The sequence below is a fragment of the Mastigoproctus giganteus genome, chromosome 10, assembly GCF_048544385.1.
Source record: "Mastigoproctus giganteus isolate SK-2022 chromosome 10, ASM4854438v1, whole genome shotgun sequence".
NCBI classification, from domain to species: Eukaryota; Metazoa; Arthropoda; class Arachnida; order Uropygi; family Thelyphonidae; genus Mastigoproctus; species Mastigoproctus giganteus.
Window position 1 is genome coordinate 54,659,101 of NC_143584.1, and position 19,956 is coordinate 54,679,056.

General features: G+C 39.3%; 1 protein-coding gene across 2 annotated transcripts in view; it reads right to left on the reverse strand.

Moving 5' to 3' along the window:
* The window catches only part of LOC150079036 (serine/threonine-protein kinase Nek8-like), a 266,092-nt gene that overhangs the window by 21,157 nt on the left and 224,979 nt on the right, over positions 1-19,956 (reverse strand). For both annotated transcript variants that reach the window (XM_090384054.1, XM_090384055.1), the window contains exons 14-15: positions 15,849-15,991; positions 10,459-10,620 (exon numbers count right to left, since the gene is read on the reverse strand). In XM_090384054.1, the coding sequence (XP_090240180.1) occupies positions 10,459-10,620; positions 15,849-15,991 (305 nt within the window). The remainder of the gene's footprint in view (positions 1-10,458; positions 10,621-15,848; positions 15,992-19,956) is intronic.

A 19,956-nucleotide genomic window follows, 5' to 3' on the forward strand; every position in this document is an offset into this window, starting at 1 on the left:
TGGTCAAAGGTCCAGGCAGCCTCAGTCAGCTTCTCTCTGAAAAGGTCCCAGTTGGCTGTTTTCACTGAAAATCTGTACAGGGTGAGCCTAGGTATAGATTGATGGGTGAGAGCACGATGCAACTGGAAGGTGATAACTCTGTCGTCTGAGGTGGTCCAATCTTCTCTGACCACCCAGGAGGATAGGTGGTTGGCAATGGAGCGAGCGGCCAGACTGACATCGATGGTGGCTTCCCAAAGAGGGCTTGAGAAGGTGGGTGCATTGTTTGGTTGGTTAAGAACTGTGAAGCTGTTGTTGGTAAGGAATTCTTCAAGGCATTGTCCATTTCTGGATCCGCGTCTTTCAGGGGTTGTGCTGTGCCATGCCAGTGACCTACATTTGACATCAGCACAGATGATGATTTTAGCATTAGGAATTTCATGTAGGACGTTCTGCAGGTAGTTTACTGCTGGGAGGATGTCTTCACCTGGTCGACAGTATAATGATATTGCATAAAAGTCCCCCAGTGGGGAGGTAATATGGGCACAGGCAGCCCATTTGTTGCACAGATGTGAGATCTTATTCACAGTAAGGTGAGGTCAGGATTGCGGACGATCAGGGCCACCCAAGGGGTGTCCCCGTCGTGCTGTACCACTTTGTAGTTGAGTGGATATCCTCTCACCACTCGACTATACGAATATGGCTCTTGGAGGAAGAGAATGTCCAGGTTTTCCTCTTCTGCCTTTTTCTCATCTGGGCTGCAACTGCGATGGCCCTTTGAGCATTGTGTTGCGCAAATTTCACTATAGGTGAGTTATAGTTTTTAGGTAGCGTCCCCATAATTTATTCTTGTTTGTTGTGCACTCTTGGCTCTAACACACCGGGCATTTATTGTCTCTGATTGAATGGTCGGCAAGTAGTTTTTGGGCTTTACAATTGGCACAGGTTGGAGCATCTGTCTTGTTGGGGGGGCAGGAGTTGTAGTTGTGGCCTGTGCCTGCACAGTGGCCAAAGTGGCAGCATCGAAACACTTGGGAACAGTCACATGTTCCTTGTAGTGGAGGCTGCCCCAATTTATAAAGACTATTTTGATGTTGTATTGTTTGCCAGACTCGGGGGGACAGTTCCACAACCCAGTTTGTTCAGCTTCCCGTACGCGATTTTGTTTGGAATTTTGGAACGACATGGTTGGCAGGGTCTTCTTCTGGGAGTGCTTGTTGGAGATTTCTCTGGTATAGCTCCTCTCTGATGGTTGCTTGGTCAATATCTTTAGCGATGTCAAATATGATTATTGATGGGCCTTTCCTTTTTGGGGGGTTCAGCCAGAAGGCCTAGAGTTGGGATTGTGGTGTTTTTTAGGATCTTTGTTGCATCTGCTTCGGTCTCGGTTTCAATAATTACACCATGAGAGGCAGCAAAGAAGGTAAGCAAACCCCTGGCCACAATTATGAGAGTATCCTTGGATTCAGGGGAGGTCCTTATGGACTGGAATTGTATGAATGTATTCTTAATTCACAAAAGGAGATCAAAAGGTGACATGAGTACTTAGACCTGTTAAGGTCTGTTTCAGGGAAAATAATGGAGTCACTGCCTAAAGTAATAATGCAAGACCATCTAGACAGGAATGAAATTATATATCAGTCCAGCATGGATTTCTTAAGGAGCAGCCTTTTCTGACCAACCTAATTGGAAACTATGATGCAGTGATAAAGGAAATGGATGCAAAAAATAATTTTGATATCACATGCTTGGATTTCAAGAAGGCTTCTTTGAAATCCAAAGAAACCTTGGATTCTTTGGATTTGCACATAAAAGACTGCTGTACAAACTGGAGAAATGTAGCATTAGGGAACAAGTTACTGCTATGGATAAAGGGATTTTTTTTTTTTTTTTTTTGGTAGTTGTTGGTGCATCAGCTTCTGTGGCCATAATGCACCTCCCAAGGTTTTTGCAGTACTTTGATCCAAGCCCGAGGCAGGATTCGAATCCGCGACCTTTGGGTTGCCAGGCAGGCACTTTACCCACCCGGCTAGCCCGGTCGGCGGATAAAGGGATGGTTGAGTGTAAGAAGTTGAGTACACCACTGTTCCTGGTCTTTCTGATAGATTTTATTTTTGCGGTCTTAAATTCGCTGGTTAGTTTGGCGATCACAGTCTCCTTAATTTGCTCACTGGTCTGAGGGGCGTCGGGGGTTGCAGGAGAACCAGATGTGGTGTAGAAAGGAGTGTTTTCCTTATGGCTATGGTTGTGGTTGTTGACACTGGTTGGTTTTGTTTGCTTGTGTTCCTCAGCACCTCTGCAAAGGTGGGAGCACGCTGTAGCATTTGATTTGCTCCACAATCAGTTTGGGGGTCTTGCTCCTCCATCAAGGTAGGCGTCGAGCTTCGAAATTGCTTTCTCGTATTTAAGATTGGTTTCTTATAGCACTGTTTCAAGTTTGTTCCATAGTGTAACAATCTGTGCCCGCTGACACTAATTTCATGCCATCTGGACCTTTTTTTTGATAGTTGTTGGCGCATCGGCTTCTGTGGCCATAGTGCACCTCCCAAGGTTTTTGCAGTACTTTGATCCAAGCCCGAGGCGGGATTCGAACCCGCGACCTTTGGGTTGCCAGGCAGGCACTTTACCCGCCTGGCTAGCCCGGTCAGCCCATCTGGACCTTCCTGGGTATCCAGGATGGTGAGGTCGTCATTCATCACTGTGGTTGGCTCGGCAGGCATGGTTTCCTTCTGTCCACGTGCCAGTTCTGGCATTTTATGGTTTTGTTTGGATAAATGGGAATGGTCCGTATAATTAGGATATCTCTTGCAGATCTGCACAGAGGCTTGAAAACGTTCTTGATCGATGGGTCACACAAGTTTGTGTGGTAACTAGGAGCAGAACAGTCTATCTGCGTTAATTTGGGCTGACCCCACAGGTCACATGGAGAGGGGAAGCGCTCAAAGGTTAATGTGGCCTTAGAGAGACTGGGCTACTGTCCTCTACTGTCTTCTGGGGTTTTTGCAGTCACTGAAGACGATGGTGGAAGCAGTTTGTGAGTAAGGTAAGCAGGAAAGAAGGTACTGTCTATCCATGGTCTATGGCAGAAGAGGGGGGAAAATTGTGAAAATCATGACTGCACCGAAATTGTTCACTATAAACCATCCAAAGATATTGCAACGCTGTCGCAGTCCGAGGTTACACATGGGGGCATCGAACCACGTGGCCGGAAATAGCCCATGTTGCGGCTCATAAATTTGGTCTTTTAATTTACGTTTGATAATATTTCCAATAGTGCCTTCAGATGAACATTCACAATTAGTGAAAGTATAGTATAGTGTGTTTAGGGTCTAATGGCACCAGGGGTTTCCCCCATCTCCGCATAATATACATTGCGGTGTGATACAGAACACTGTAGAGGCCAGAGGTTTAAAAGTGTATGGATATTGTGGTGTGTGATGTTTTGTACCATTGTTCATCTGGTCTTTTAGCCGTTGGGTCTCAAATGAGACCCACCGTTGCCCACACTATACCTTGTGGAGGCAGACCAGGTACACCAGTATTTTAGAAATTTACTATTTACTCTGGCAGGTCCTGCCACCTAATTTTATTGAGATTTCAGTGGCTAGGACCTAAAAAAAAAAAAAAAAAAAGTGGAGGGGGGGGGAGAAACGCTAGAAATTGGGTCAGGCCGAAAGTATTAGTGAAAGTGTTGGCACAATTCTAATTTCTTCCGAAACCGTGGGGACAAAATCAGCCGTTCACATCCAGTATCCTGGCACACTGCGAATGTGTTGCCGATGACTTCCTTGTCACAAGAGAAACTACATTCGCCGTAACGCAGAGGCACATGACATTCAGTTACGTCTTTTAAGTTTTTGGTTTTTGTTTTTCCCAACTCAAAGGTAGCAGGTTAGAATCCTGCATCGGCTTGGATCAGAGTAAAATGCAAAAACTTTGGGAGGTGCATTATGGCCACAGAAGCCGATGTGCCAACAACTAACAAAAAAAAAAAAAAACTCTCTCTGGTTGCCTCTCGAACAAGCTGCCACGGAAAACAATCATCCAATAAACCCACAAAAGTCTTGCTAGTGTGCAAGTGACCAACCCACAAGTTTCAGTGAATATCTGGAAAGTTAAAATCCCCCATTATAACACAATTTGATTTACTGGCCCATTCTATTTCTCTGTACAACTGTTCATTGTACTGATTAGAGTCATTAGGCCTCTAACAAACTCCTACTCTCATTTTTGCTTTTCCAGTGCTTAAATCACTCCAAACTGACTCAACATTGCACTGACCATCTATGTCAACTGGACACACTTCCTTAGATTTTGTGTTTCTTAACTAACAGCATAACCTCTCCTCCCTTCCTATCCTGTCTATGCTTTCTGTACACATTTTAACTCACCAAATTCCAATTCTGCACTGCCGATATCTGTTTGACACCACGTCTCTGATATCCCAACAATATCCACCTTTGATATCTTGACCAGCATTTCAAATTCATCAAATTTATTTACTATATTTCTAGCATTGGTGTACATGCACCTATTCTTATTCTTAGTTACCTTAATGCATCCCATGTATTTATTTGTTTCATGATGACTGCCATCATTCCTTGAAACACCCAGCACACTGCCCTCCAGGCTGCTGCTCATTCTAATAGAAGAGGTGCAAGAATCACCTTCACCTCTGGCTGCGGCTACTTTTAACCTTTTAGTTTGTGAATCATCCCTCCCAAGCTAGCAGTTTTCCGACCCACCTAATGCTGCCTTGATAGAATCAGCAAAAACTCTTGCACCCCTTCTTTTTAAGTGTGTCCCATCACCATGCAGTAAAACTGTTATAATTAAGGTGAAAACTCTTCTGGCCAAAGTAGAAACAAATATTATTTATTTTAACATCTCCTTGTGTTCCTAGATTCAAGCTTGCATTTGATTGTAAATACAGTAGATTCCGGTTATTTGGGCCACCGGTTAATCGGGGCAGCCGTTTATTTGGGACAAATCTTAAAAAACAGAAACCAATCGAGAAAATAGCCAGGATTTACTTTGTTTAATTGGGACAGCATGCCGTTTAATCGGGGCAGGAGACTGCAACACTGGAGATTACCCTATGATTGTCTCCGGTGGTACCACGCGGTTCGGTCGAAATTCTGCAGGTCACAACCATAAAACAATAAAAACAATTAGCAGTCACCTGTTTATTGGGGTTTTCTGTTAGTGAAATCTATCATAAACGGACAGTAAACTCGATCTTACTGAATTTGCGATAATACCGACAGCTGGAATTCTGTGCGTTATTATGGTAAAATGTGTTTACACTTCCATGTTTACACTTCCATGAAATCTTCAATCATATAAAAAAATCAATTTTCAGATCTTCTCTTCATTCCTATTTTTAAAGCTTTGTAACTCGGTTCTCACTTGCGCATATCGTGTAACTTGCAATTTGTGTGTGCCATGTTCTTTGTTATTGATTGCTTATCTTTTTACTGTTTTAAATTTTAACCCCTGCCCACAAATGGAAATGTCAACTAGTTCGTATGGACATATTGCAGTACGTATTAATTTTTCCGATTATCATGTATATTGTTCTGATTTTCACGTATCATTTAATTGGTAAGGTAATAAAGGGTAAATTTGTGCTTAATATATCTTTGCTTTTATAGCCTGTGGATAATATTCCTCCTATTTTCGTTAATTAGAATCGCTGTTTAATAGAATTAAAATTCAATTCACAAATGTGATCACAATGACCGGCGCTTACTGCACATTGTATAGTGGACAGTACTTTACTATGGTGAGTTCGTCGTAACGTGATTTGATTGTACAGTGAACTAATTGTACAGGGGGGGGGGTACATTGTATTTTTAATTATTTATATGAAACTTCGGATATTTGGGGCAGCCGCTTAATCAGGCCAAAATGCACTATCCCGATGTGTCCCAAATAACCGAAATGGACTGTATTAGCATTAGTAGAGGCATATGATGCAAGAAAGCAAGTTTATGCAGCATCAGCCAAAAAATAAATAAATAAATAAATAAAATAAAAAAACTGCGCCCATTTCACCCCTCCATTCGTTCCAAATACCTGTCCAGCTCAGCCTTAAATTTATTTAGGCTATCAACTTCCACAACAAAGGATGGAAGTCTGCTCCACCAACCAACCAACTACCCGCTGGCTAAACGCAAAAACTTTCACACATCTATCCTACAACTGTCTTTCCTCAATTTGAATTTGTGCTCTCTCGGGTGATTATTCTGAGCCAGAGGAAGAATCCCATCAGCATTGAGCATGCTAAAACCATTCAAGCCTTTATACACCTCAATCAGATCACCTCGCAGGTGCCTAGTCTCCAGACACTGTAATCTGCAAAACTTAAGCCTTTCTTCGTAAGAGCAACCCTTTGTTCCATTCACTAATCTTGTTGCCCTTCTCTGTACTCATTCCAACATCTCTACATCCTTCTTAAAATGAGGCCTTCAGACCTGTATACAGTACTCAAGGTGTGACCTAAACAAGGGGATAATCACCTCCTTATCCCTGCTAGAACAATTCCTGTATATCATTGACAAGACACCACGAGCTACCCTTGCAGACCATCTGCACTGCTCAGAAAACTTCATATCTGCCTGCACAATTACCCCCAGGTCCTTTTCATTCTCTAACACTGTCAGCGTACTACCACAGAGTTGATACGTTACTCTGGGGTTACTTCTTCCCATATATAGTACTTTACATTTGTCAATGTTAAACTTAATTTGCCACCTCTCAGCCCATCTGCTCAACTTTTCTAGATCCTGTTGCAGCAGTGTACTGTCATTAGTTTCCTTAACAACCCTGCCAACTCAGTATCATCTGCAAACTTGGACATCAAGCTTGATATACCATCATCAATATCATTTATAAATACAGAAAACAACAATGGACCCAACACTGAACCCTGGGGGATTCCACTAATAACATTAGTCCACAATGAGCAGTGTCCATTGATTACGACTCTCTGTCTTCTCCCACTCAAACATCCCTTTATTCATAGCACCAATTTGCCTCCAATGCCACACTGCTCCAATTGGTTCAGAAATCTTCCATGTGCAACAGTATCAAAAGCCTTTCTAAGATCCAAATATATGATATCAAAGTTATTCCCTTCATCCAGTTCCTTTGTGACCACATCATAGTATCCAATCAAATTGGTCAGACAAGACTTCCCCTTAACAAACCCATGCTGTGTCTGAGCTATACCTGAAGTCTTGTCTAAATGATCCTGCAGTGCTTCTTTAACCAATGCAATCACTTTTACCAGATTCTTTAATGAGTGATATCAATGTGTGTCCCATTGATATCACTATCTCCCATTTCCAACTCATCTCCCATTCCTACTAGGCTTGCTATGGATATAATGCTACTGCAGCCAGTTAAGGGACCACCTGTGACTGCAAACTACGGTGCTGTTTTTTGTATTCTCTCTCACTCTCTCTCTCGTGAACTCTTCCAACCATGTGGTTGTCCCAGAGTATAAAGAGAAAATGTGTTTTTTTTTTTTTTCACTTCTTTTTTTGTATTCACATATAAAAGAACCCCTTTATCCATTGTTGGCTTGCTTTGGTAGATGTTTTCTTACATATGTTCCTATGGCTGTACAAAATATTATTTCACACCATACAGGCACAACACCCATGCTAACTTAATCTGAAATTTTTCATCTCTTATTTCCATGTGACATCTTGCCTAAGTAAGTCCAACTTCATCAGCAGTAGTTTACTTGATCAAAAAGCTTAAATTCATTTAATTTGTTTACTTTACAGACAAATTAAGTTTTGTACTTCACTGCTTTTGAAGACTGTGACACACATCTTACACTTACTTAAAAGGTAGAAAATGTTTTTCTATGTGACCTTATGCTGATGGTGGATATTGCACCTATGACAGTTTCCCTTTCATATGGGTAAGATAGTTAAGGTCATGCACAAATGCTGTCAAAGACAGTGGAAGTGTAATTTTTTTCCCCCATTCTACTGACCTAAATTGATTGCATGCTGACTTCCCAAACCTCTCAAACTAGCAGCTATTATTAGCCATATGGTGCAAGGAAGCCTGAGGCTTATGCTGCACCAGCCAAAAAAAAAAAAAAAAAAATTCCCTGAGAGAGAGAGAGAGAGAGAGAGAGAGAGAGAGAGAGAGAGAGAGAGAGAGAGAGAGAGAGAGAGAGAGAGAGAATCACTAAGAAAGAGAAGAATGATGATATCCAGCTCAGGACCCTGGGTGTGCCAAGCCCATACTCACCAGATGTGAGCCCCTGGGGGTTCTCTACACTCTTAAATGCTTCCTCAAATGGCATTAGCAAACCTCCTTATGCCTTCTCTGTGTAAGTAGTGAACACCATCTTTATAAAATAAATGTCTACCAAGTAAAGCCAGCAATACTGAGAAAAATTTTCTCCATAGGTCTCATTCAGTCAATCCACAAGGTATTTGTCATGTCTTAGTACAAAATGTACTCATCTGCAATTTTGCTATCTTTCAAAATTTTTCAACATTACCTTGTATTTCATAACCAATTTAATAGTTCATTTAAGCTTTATTTCATTAGTCCCCAATTGTATTACCTTGAATTATAATATCATTATGAGATATAAGATATACTCTTATTCTGTGTCTTTTTTACAGAAAAGTCCCAATTAAGACTACTTACTGCAGATCCAGAGCATCAACTCACTTTTTTAGACTCAATCACACCACCAATTCTTGAATTCAGGTTGTCATTCTTGACACTTTGTACAAAGATAGCGAAGGTTAGGCAAACGTGTACAAGCAAAAAGGCTGCAGCCCACAGGAGAAACACCAGTGACAATTTCAACATTAGGCACAAGTTATACCAATTTTCCTAAGTGAATTTTGATAAGATTTAAAATTATAATATATTGAAAACTATAAATTCAAAAGGTAAAGTGCAGCCATTATCAACCCACTGGAGGATGGAAGCCTCCTCAACATTTCTTCAAAAGAACAATGGTTAATTATTTTATATATATACATATATACATATGACTCTACACAAAATTTTACCTTAGTATTTTTGGAAATGATGTGTGCTAACAGATGAAGCACTCACCAAAGGGTTATATTTTTGCCATTCACTTTAACTGCTTCTATTTCTATAGAAACTAGGTCTTTATTGTTATTTACATAAAATGGTTTCTTGCCTCTTTATTTTTACTATTTTATCTATTTATTTAATTGACAAAACAGTAATACATGCACATGCATTTAGTTGGAATATTTTCAAAGTTAACAGTTATATGAACTTAAAAATGGAAATGACGAACTGTGCCATGATTTTTCCCAACAGAATTAAAGTTTTATGTTGAAAATAACAAGTGTGAAAACCTAAGCAGGTTTAGTAAAAACACTTTACCACACGAAGTACTTAATCAGTTTATTGAAACAAGAGGAGTTATTATAATAGACCCCAAACATTCCCACTGTTTCAGATTTCTTTGTTGAAATCCATCTTCAGGCATGGATTTTTAGGATGTTCATAACTCTAAGTGGGAGACCAAACTGTGTTGCAGGAGATATCAAGTATGCCACCAGAGAGACCTTGTTGTACTGCACAAACCTACCAGAGATGGTGGTAGCTTGGTGTGGTACAACAAAGTCTGATGATACAACGTGGTCTCTGGCAGAACAGTTTGGTCTACCATGTAGAGTTGTAAACTTATCCTACATCAAAAATCTTGACCTGAAAATGTATTTCAACACAGACATCCAAAATGGTTGTCGTTGGAATGGTTTGGGTCTATTGTAATAACTGTCCTCTCATTCCAATAAAATAAATACTTCGCATGGTAAAGTGTCTTTACTAAACATACTTAGTAATGATTCCATGTAATGTCCTTCAATTTTAAGTGTAAAGAACACATTTTTAAATTTAAATTTTTCATAAAAAGTAAATAAATAATTATATTTAATAAGTATTTCAATAGAGGTTGAACATTGGTATGCTACAAGCAGAATTACAAAAAGAAGTTAATCGGCCTGTCAAGCCCCATGCCACCATATCTGTTATGACTGGGAGACCACAACTGCTGATTAAATGAAGATTTAAGATTAGCAAAAAATATGATAGCAGACGTGCTACCATGCTGAGTTCTTGAAAATAATTTAAATAAAATATGTATTTTAGTGATATTAATGTAAATTTTAGTAATTTGATATGATTCTGACCCTACCCTTGATCTGAATTATTATTAGAAATGGAGAAGTATAGCCACAGAAATATAACATATGATCAACTGTTAATCAATTGCGGGAAAAGTTATTTACTTCTCACTAAAGAAAAATTCTAAATTAAGAGAAAAAAAATTCAGCATGCACAATGTAACAGTAATGCATATATTACCTAACCAGTTTTTCCCTCTTTTTCAGACACGCGGTATGCCAGTTTAATTAATATATTAATAAAATAAGCTTCAAATATGAAAATTACCTTCTACAACAGCAACAGTAAAGCAATCTCCAGAAGCAATATGTGTCACAACGTGCGATCCCAACATATCCACCTTACCAGGCATACTATGAGTTAGATAATGAAGTCCCCAGCCAAGCTGACCACACTGATTACAGCCTACAGTGTATACCTCTCCTCCTTCTACAAAAATTATATTAATTATTTTAATTAAAATGAAAAGCTTAACAAATTAAACTAAAAATTGATGTTAAGTAATTATATCACTTAGCATTATTTTTAATAATAATATAATATAGTATACACTAATTGGCCACTTTATGCATACTTGCCTTTTTCATAAAAAAAATAATTGAAATTGAAGAAACATTCCATTTCTTTTATGAATAAGAAATGGAGTTTTTTTTTTTTTTTTTTTTGTTGGTTGTTGGTGCATCGGCTTCTGTGGCCATAATGCACCTCCCAAGGTTTTTTTTTACACTACTCTGATCCAAGCCTGAGGCAGGATTCAAATCCATGACCTTTGCGGTGTTCCTTCAATGTCAGCACCATGTGTTCATACATCCAATATAAAGCAGGTTGGAAAACATGTAGGCATGTGAGAGAATGGGCAAGACAAAAGATTAAAGTTTTGAATGTGGCATGATAGTCACTGCCAGACATGATGCTATGAATACCTTGGAAACTAAAGCACTACAAGTGTTTCCCACCTGCTTTATATCACAGCTGGGAAACATGTGAAGTGTTGGGTTGTTATTTCAAATAACAATCCAGTACAATAGTGGTAACCAAAGGCATTTCAGAATGCACAATTTTTATCACAGATGGAGTTTGGTTTAAGTTTTGATGGCATATAAGCAGCAAAGGCTAAAACTAGGTTGTACAAAAGATAAAAGTAAAAAAGAGAATTCAGTGAATTTTGTTGGTCACTGAAAAAAGGTATAACTTAAATAAGTCCATATAACTTTTAAGGATTTTAAATACTGAAAAGTGGATGACACATGGTCATTGTCAGATAAAATCTGATCAAGCATATAAGGTACAGTTAGATGACTAAAAGCAGTAGAGGACAAAAAAAAAGTCAACAATAAAAAAAGGGCATTCACATAGAATGTAATGGATTGTTGAAATGGTGTCTCAGTTGTCACACATATGATGGGGGGATCATCAGCCCTAAGCAGAAACCACTGTGTAAGATGATTATGTCCTATGCAGAGGCAAGCAACAAAAACTTTTCAGTTTCTGCGCAGACTAGACTGCCAGAGTTTGATCTCAGCTTAATCTGATGATAGCAAGTTTGTAACATGTCCATGCCATGACGTTTGTCATTCAGAGTGACATCTATTATGTATTACCTGCCTGTAGTCTGTATAGGGCAGTAGACAACTATGATTGCTCTGTGGTAGTGCTGACCTGGCTGAAGCATCTACCAGTTCATCCCTGATCCCAATATGGCTTGGGATCTAGTAGGAATACCTGTACATTCAGAAAGAGAATGTAATATCTGCTGAATCTTAGACAGAACAGGATGAGAATTATCGCATCATTGATAAATGGTGTAATACTCAGTATCTCTGTAAACCAATATGCCTTCTGTAACTGTGGGTTTAATGTGGTCCAAAACCAACTTTATAGCATACAATGCTGTACATATGCTGCATTCATTAGGAATCTTCTCAGGTAAAACATTAAGTGAAGAGATTGCAGCAGATTCCACAGATGAATCTGACCAAGCCATCAATAAAGATATTGCTCTGGTGCACTCAGCATAGTTTCAGGTAGAGAGAGGACAGAGTGTAGGCCTTTCTCCAGTTTTTAATGGAGAAATTGCATGGTGGTGGAGAGCAAACCTGGGTTGGAGGGAGTTGCCTTGGTGACAAGCCAACTTTGTCTACTGTGACGTTAAGATCTCAGAGCAGCTCTCTGACATGAATACCAAAGAGATGGCTAGTAGTCTGATGCATGTAAAAATTTTCCATTACAGTTCAATAGATATCCACATGGAATTTCAGTTTAAAAGTATATTGTAAATACAACTGGATACATTTTTTTTTTTTTTTTTTTTTTTATGAGAACCCCAAACACGAGAGGTATTATAACCTATAGTACTTAGTACCGTGCTTGGGTTGGAGGTTGAGAAGACGAAAGAAGATATTTGTTGATATTGGACTTGAACTTCTGTAGATTGTAATTTTCAGGAAATACGTATGAAGGAAGGTTGTTCCAGAAAACGGCAGTTGAATGAATAAATGAGGAAGATGAAAAGTTGGTTCCGTGGGTTTGAAGTTGGACAGTAAATGGATGTAGGTCATTAGTAATTGCAAAAGCCTCAGCATCTCGACCTGCTGGGTCGGTGTGACTAGAAAACGGAAGCCAGCTGGAGTTGTGAACGTTAAAATCACCAAGGAAAATTACCTCACTGTTAGGAAAGTTGGACTGGAGAAAGTCAAGTTGCAAAGAGAAGAAGTCAAAGAGCTCCAAGTGATTAGTGGAGTTGGGAGAACGGTAGAGACAACAGATGAATTTGACACAATGAGGTAGAGAGATTTTAAGCCAGAGAAGATCAAAGAGAGGAGATTCCAAATTGCCAAGTCTTTGACAGGGAATATCAGAACAGACATATGCACAAGTACCACCTTTGAGGCGAAAGGAATCATACAGCAAATAATTTGGACATCTGAGATGAGCAGTAGTTGAATCAACTGATAACTGAGATTCAGTCAGAAAAAGTACATGGGGTTTGGAAGACTGCAAGTGGAAATGGACATCGTTGAGATTAGAATTGAGACCACGTATATTCGTGAAATGAATTAGGAAGTCCTTGGGAGGTTTAGATCTTTTCGCAGATAAGCTTGCTCTATTATTTTGACAATTCATGGTGTATTCAATAGTAAGAAAAAGTGGGTGGGACATGCTGTATGAAGTAATGAAATTTTTGGATATGGCGTACATGTGATAAGAATATACCCAGATCCTTGACATAACGTGGCCTCGACAATGCTCCCCGCATACACACTACTCGGACTCCCTCCAGTCACTATCTGGCAGAGTAGAGGTAACAAGATTATACACTAGCTGATCCGGAAGCTTCCTAGAGAGTTACCAATAGGTTCAGTCCGGTGTACTAACTAGCGGCCGGCCTGCGAACACCGTTTTAGAGCTGTACCCTCGAAATGTAAGGAATATTGGATTTCGCCACGACATTCATCATAACCTCAAAAATCATCAATCATACTGCATGATGGAAGAGATAGGGAAGGGTTGGCCGGAACTTAGCTCTAGAGACTAAACATGGGTTCCACCACTTCAAGCCTCCAATAAGCAAAGTGGTGGTATTGCACCGGTTGATGAGAGTCATCTACCACCTAGTACTGCCTAGTAACATAGAGGGGCGGCGTTCCTCCATGTGGTGTGGGCGCCACACCTCGACCCCTGCTTACGTTGGTTCACACCTGGGTGGTCACCCACCATGTACTTGTGCATGAAGGTTATACCCAGGATTACTAACAGTCCCACCATCGTGAAGGTGCAAGCAGAGGATTTGGCTGTCATAGACCGTCCGGACTTTGCCAAAATTGGGTCCACTTTGACTTGAGTGTCACCCGAATATCAGTTCCATCAGTGTTTTAGACTCCCAGGTAGCAAGAACAGCTTGTCTGGCATATCTGAGAGAATGTCTGTGACAACCTCAAGGACCACCTCAAGGTGCGGAAATTTGCCTTTAGCCAGCGGGTAGTCGATTGGTGGAACAGACTTCCATCTTTTGTTGTGGAAGTTGATAGCCTAAATAAATTTAAGGCTGAGCTGGACAGGCATTCGAAATGAATGGAGGGTTGAAATGGGAGTTTTTTTTTTTTTTTTGTTTGTTTGTTGATGCTCCATAAGCTTGCTTTCTTGCATCGTATGCCTCTACTAATGCTAATTGCAACCTCCAGAAAGAAACAAAATCATATTTCAGCTCATTCACCTGGTGTACACATTCCACAGGTTTCAACAGTAGTCGAGCATGAAATCATTTACAAGAATGTCAAACATGCCCGTAATTCCTAATTTGAACATCAATTTCTGAAAAATACACTTGGCGCTGTTTGTAATATCTGCTCTCGATTATTGTATGAAAATGATGTAAAATTGTGCACTCCAGGAAGTTACCTGTTACTTCTCCTATAATTTCCAACTGTAGATGTAACGACTATGAAGGCTTGTAATACTTGTCAAGCATCTCTCAAAAATTATTCCATTCCAACATTTTCGAAGAGCAATGGTTTTGTTTATTCAACTTCATCTGCCTCGAGTGGATTTAGCAACTGAGCGACTCATTTCTCCTTGTATACCATTCATGCAAATTAGAAGACTAAGGCATGGTTTCGGCCAATACGGAATTTTGGGCCAACTAATAAATGTTCCTGTAAATGTTAATTCGATGATCAATCATTCGCTTCGGAGAATAGATGACAATTATTGTGTTAACGTTCATATCAAACATAAAAGAAATACACAAACTGAGTTATTTAATGGGCTTGATTCATAAAGGAGATGTAAGGGTTTGGTTAAACTATCTACTTATGACTCCTCTGTATTGTCTGTATAATATAGAGATTGACGAAGCATTTTTCGATGAAAACATGGAACATGATGAAAACATGGAACATACTCCTACACGTGATGAAATGAGTGAAGCTGTACCTATTGAAGAAAGTTTAGTCGCTCAACAATAAACTCTTTTGTGCAGTGGACAAATATTTACAAATAACTCCTGGTGAACAAAATGTTCCACAAAGTTTGCTTTTCAACGAATATGCCAAAGAATTGCCCTTTCCTAGCATTTACCTTGGTCAGTATCAAGAGTTTACAGATAATTTTTAGTTATGTTTATGATAAAATTTATTGTCTATGAACAATAATTTTTTTAATGTGAAGCATGTTTATTGTTAGCTAGCTGTACAGCACAAACAAAACTTCAGTGAATGGAGATAAAATGGTATTAGCATAGCTGCTGCTTCCAGGGCAATTTTTTATTTTTACCAAAACAAATATTTTTTTTGGGGGGGGGGACACACTAAACTTTGCACTGGGGCCCCTTTTTTCTAGTTATGACACTGAATAGCAGGCATTAGCAGCCGTAGACACACATGTCAGTAGGTTTCATGTGTGAAGATTTTCTGTGGTGTGTAAATGGTACATAAATTATTCAAATTGCTTATTTGTGTGTTCATACATCTGTTTAAGTAGCACTATGTTCATACACCTGTCCAAGTGGAATGCATCAAGATTTTTAATTATAACAACCAAAAACAGAACTCACACAGGGAAAAAGTTGTCAACCCCAGCAATAGGGTGTGGAATGGATTAGATTGCAAAGAACAAGTGTGTCACATTTGACCAGAAAATATTTTCATAAAGTTATATACCTGTAAGTATAACTGTATGGGACATGCCTATTGCAACACTCTGTGCCTTGATGTGAGAAAGAGGTTCTGAATGGACAAGAGTAAATACTCTAGCTTCATCTACATGATGACCATCCTCTGTATCCATAGCTAATTTATTATGCCTGAAAATCATAAAAAAAAATTACATGTAATTATTAGCATACAGGTATTATTTTAATGTAATCAAATTTCTAGAGAAATAATTACCAATGTTATTCTTGCAAGAACTTTGTGTCTATTGGAGTAATCTCACTTGTCTTGGTCACTTATTTGTTTCTAGTATGTCCTTCCATTAATGTAGACTTTTGTACATTATTTATTATCATTATAAGTAGAAGCAATAAATTTTAAAAGCACAATTACTCTCAGTGTGCTACCACATAGTTGGTACGTTATTCTGGAATTACTGCAAACCATATTCAGTATCCAGCATTTGTCAGTGTTTGTCAACTTCAATCACTATTTTTTTAGCCCATCGGCCTAATTTCTAGATCTTGTTGCAATAATATACCTTGATTACTGTCATTAACCACTATGCCAACCTTTGTATCATCTGCAAACTTAGACATTAAACCTGACGTGTCTTCATCAATATTATAAATAAATACTGAAAACAACAATGGACGGAGCACTGAACCCTGGGGAACTCCACTGGGGAACATTAGTCCAAGAAGAGCAGTGCCCGTTGATAACCACTCTGTCTGCTCCCGCACAGCCATCATTTATACAGCAGCAACTCGCCCCTAATGCCACATTGCCCCACTTTGTACAGCAGTTTTAATGTGCAACAGTATAAAAAGCTTTTCTGCAATCTACGTATAAGACTTCAAAATTATTTTTTGCATCAGATATGTCATAGTATCCAATTATAGCAGTCAGATAAAATCGCTCCTTAATGATGATAAGATAATAATATCAGTTTATTAACCACAGGGGGAAAAGCAGAGCATCACCTAGGCTGGACTAGCCCACAGGCAACAAGGATTACAAAGTATAAATTAACACTGAAATAGGACCAACTAACTAATATTGAGATGGGTTCAAGGAAAGGTGCACATCATAACATGAACATTATAAACTAATTGAGTACATTTGGGATTTGAATCAACAGACTATCTCCACTGCATCCCACATTGAAGGGTGGCAAATCTACACTTCTGACAATCCATCGGACCTCGCTCCACAGATATTTGATTGGATTCATGTCAGCAGAATTGAGAGGGCACCAGAAGAGGGAGAGCTACTCCAGATTTTTCAGCAAATATTTTTCAGCTTCTTGGCATACCATGTGTTCTATACATGCTATGCAAAGAAGCAATAGTGTCAAGAAAAAGCAGAAACATCAACATAGGTATGCAGTTAGTAATGATGGAGTGATTGTTGGCCACAGTCAAACATCCATGCACATATATCAGAGAACTAGGATATCCCAGTAAAACATTCCCCAGATCAGAATGCTGCAACCACCTGCCTGTCTGAACCATGTATTTGAGATCCATTACCTTTTTTGTTGTCACAAGTATAACATTCTGTTGGCATGATGCAAAAAGAAATCTCATTTGTTCAACCATCACACCTTCTTCCAATCATCATCTGCTGACCTACAGCATTCATGGCACCAAGTAAGATGTCAACATCACAGATGATGTGCAATCAGGAGGTGGGGGATGCCATATGCTCTAATATCCCATTCAATGGAGAGTGTTTCGTTCCTAGAGAAAAATTCTCTGGACAGTTCGACATCATATCCTATAGTTAGTTGTACTGTGACTTCCGTGAGTCTGTGTGCGATTCTGCAATCATCCCCCCCCCCCGTGTCCATTCATCCATCCACCTCTGATTTCATATCAGAAGTTTGTGCAAGCTGGTTTCTTTGCTCCTCGTCTTTTGGCATACCCTCACAAATGTAGGTCAAGAACAGCCCATTAATTCTGTATCTCCAATAAGAACATTTCCCTTCCTCACCTGGTGCCAATAATCATGTCTTGTTAAGTCTGTCATGTTGCAACCTCTTTCCCACACTTGTAATATATGATGTAACACTATGTCATGGTGGATGTACACATATCCACAAATGCACAACTGCATTTACCTAGCCAAGTAGATAACAATATAATTATAATAGTAGTAGAGCCACCATGTGTTATTTCTTACATTTATGGAAACAGTCACTTTGACTAGTGTTGTAAGGTCATTAAGTAAATTAAATTTACTAAATGATTTAGTACAAAAGAAATTCTACGGGACAAACCAGATTAAATGATCTCGCTATGTATAAAAATTAAACAAAAAACAAATGCAGAAGTCCCTCTGGTTTATTTATTTATTCTTTTTATTTTTTTACAAAAATATGCAAAAACAGAAATATCAAAGGCAACATTCTCCCATCCAGAACAGATGGCCACAAACTGGATTTTTTATACACTATACGTGGGTTTAACTTGCACTTTTTTGAATTCCTCAGGCAGCTAGTTTCAGTGGTTATAACCATTTTGTATCCAGAAGCAGCTGGCCATCATACTGGCATTCTATCCCCTTTAGTATTTCCCCCCCCCATTTATTTTATATTCTTTCCCATGGAATCTTCCCTCCATACTTTTCAAATAAACTAGATAAGTTTTCTAGGAACTAGTTGAGATGAGAGTGCAAGAAGTGTGGGAAGCATGGCTTCCCACACTTCTTGCACTCTCATCTCAACAAAAGATAGCAATACAAGTTATCAAAATAATTGCCTTGGACTTGAACATACTGTTCCATACATTTTTTCAAAACATAGAAACATTTCTGGAAGTTATCTTCCAGAAGTAAGCTTGAATATCTTCAGGAAAGAGAAAAAAATCACAAGAGGCTAAGTCTGGTGAGTAGGGTGCATATTCATGTACGCGGGGATTTGTTTTTTGGTCAGAAAACGGAGAACAAGAGAGCATGTTATATGCTGAAGCATTGTCTTGATAGAGAATCCAACTATCCTTCCACAATTCAGATTGATTAGCATTAGTAGAGGCATATGACACAAGAAAGCAAGCTTATATAGCATCAGCCAAAAAAAAAAAATCTTCCAGTTTCACTTCCATTCTCTCCAAAAGTTTGTCTAGTTCAACCTTGAATTTGTTTAAGGTGTAAACTTCCACGACAGATGGAAGTTCGTTCCAGCAATCTACCCACTGGCTAAAGGCAATTTTCTGTACATCTCTTCTACAACTGCCTTTCCTCAATTTGAATTTATGCCCCCATTAGATGTGGAATCTAAGCAAGAGGAAGAATCACATGAGCATTGGGCTTGCTCAAACCATTCAAGGCTTTATACAGTGGGGTATCAAAAAGTTCATACCCTGATCTAGATAAAACATCAGTAGGAAGATGCTGCTTTTAATATATGTTGTCTACATATTCAATAACGTGAAATTTCATTCCTGTAGGTGATCGACAGCAGAGGTGGAGCCCGGAATCTGTGGTTGACAAAGTGGAGTATCGAGCAGTGATCAAGTTCCTGCATTTGCAGGGCAAGAAAGCTCAGGAAATTGACAAAAATATGAAAACTGTGTGGGCAAAATTGTCCATCCTATGTCACTGTAAAAAAAGTGGAAACAGGAGTTCCAGTGCAGTCGTACTGGAACTCCCATTTCCTTTCCAGTGCGGTCTTTGAAGCCAAGAGAAGGAAGGGCATCAACATCCACAGACAATTAACCCCAGGGGCTCACATCTGGTGAGTATGGGCTTGGCACACCCAGGGTCCTGAGCTGGATATCATCATTCTTCTCTTTCTTGGTGATTCCTTTCTTCTCTCTCTCTCTCTCTCTCTCTCTCTCTCTCTCTCTCTCTCTCTCTCAGGGTAATAGGGAATTTTTTTTTTTTTTTTTTTTTGGCCTGGTGCAGCATAAGCCTCAGGCTTCCTTTGCACCATATGGATAATAATAATAATAATGAGATGGTTCCAAAGGTTGAGCAGCTGGTGCTCAGTGACAGACGTGTGACAATTCCTTTCATTGCAAATCCATTGAGAAATTAGTTATGGGTCTGCCCACGGCATTTTACATGACCATCTGCACATGTCTAAGGTCTCCGCACGATGGGTTCCAAGATTGCT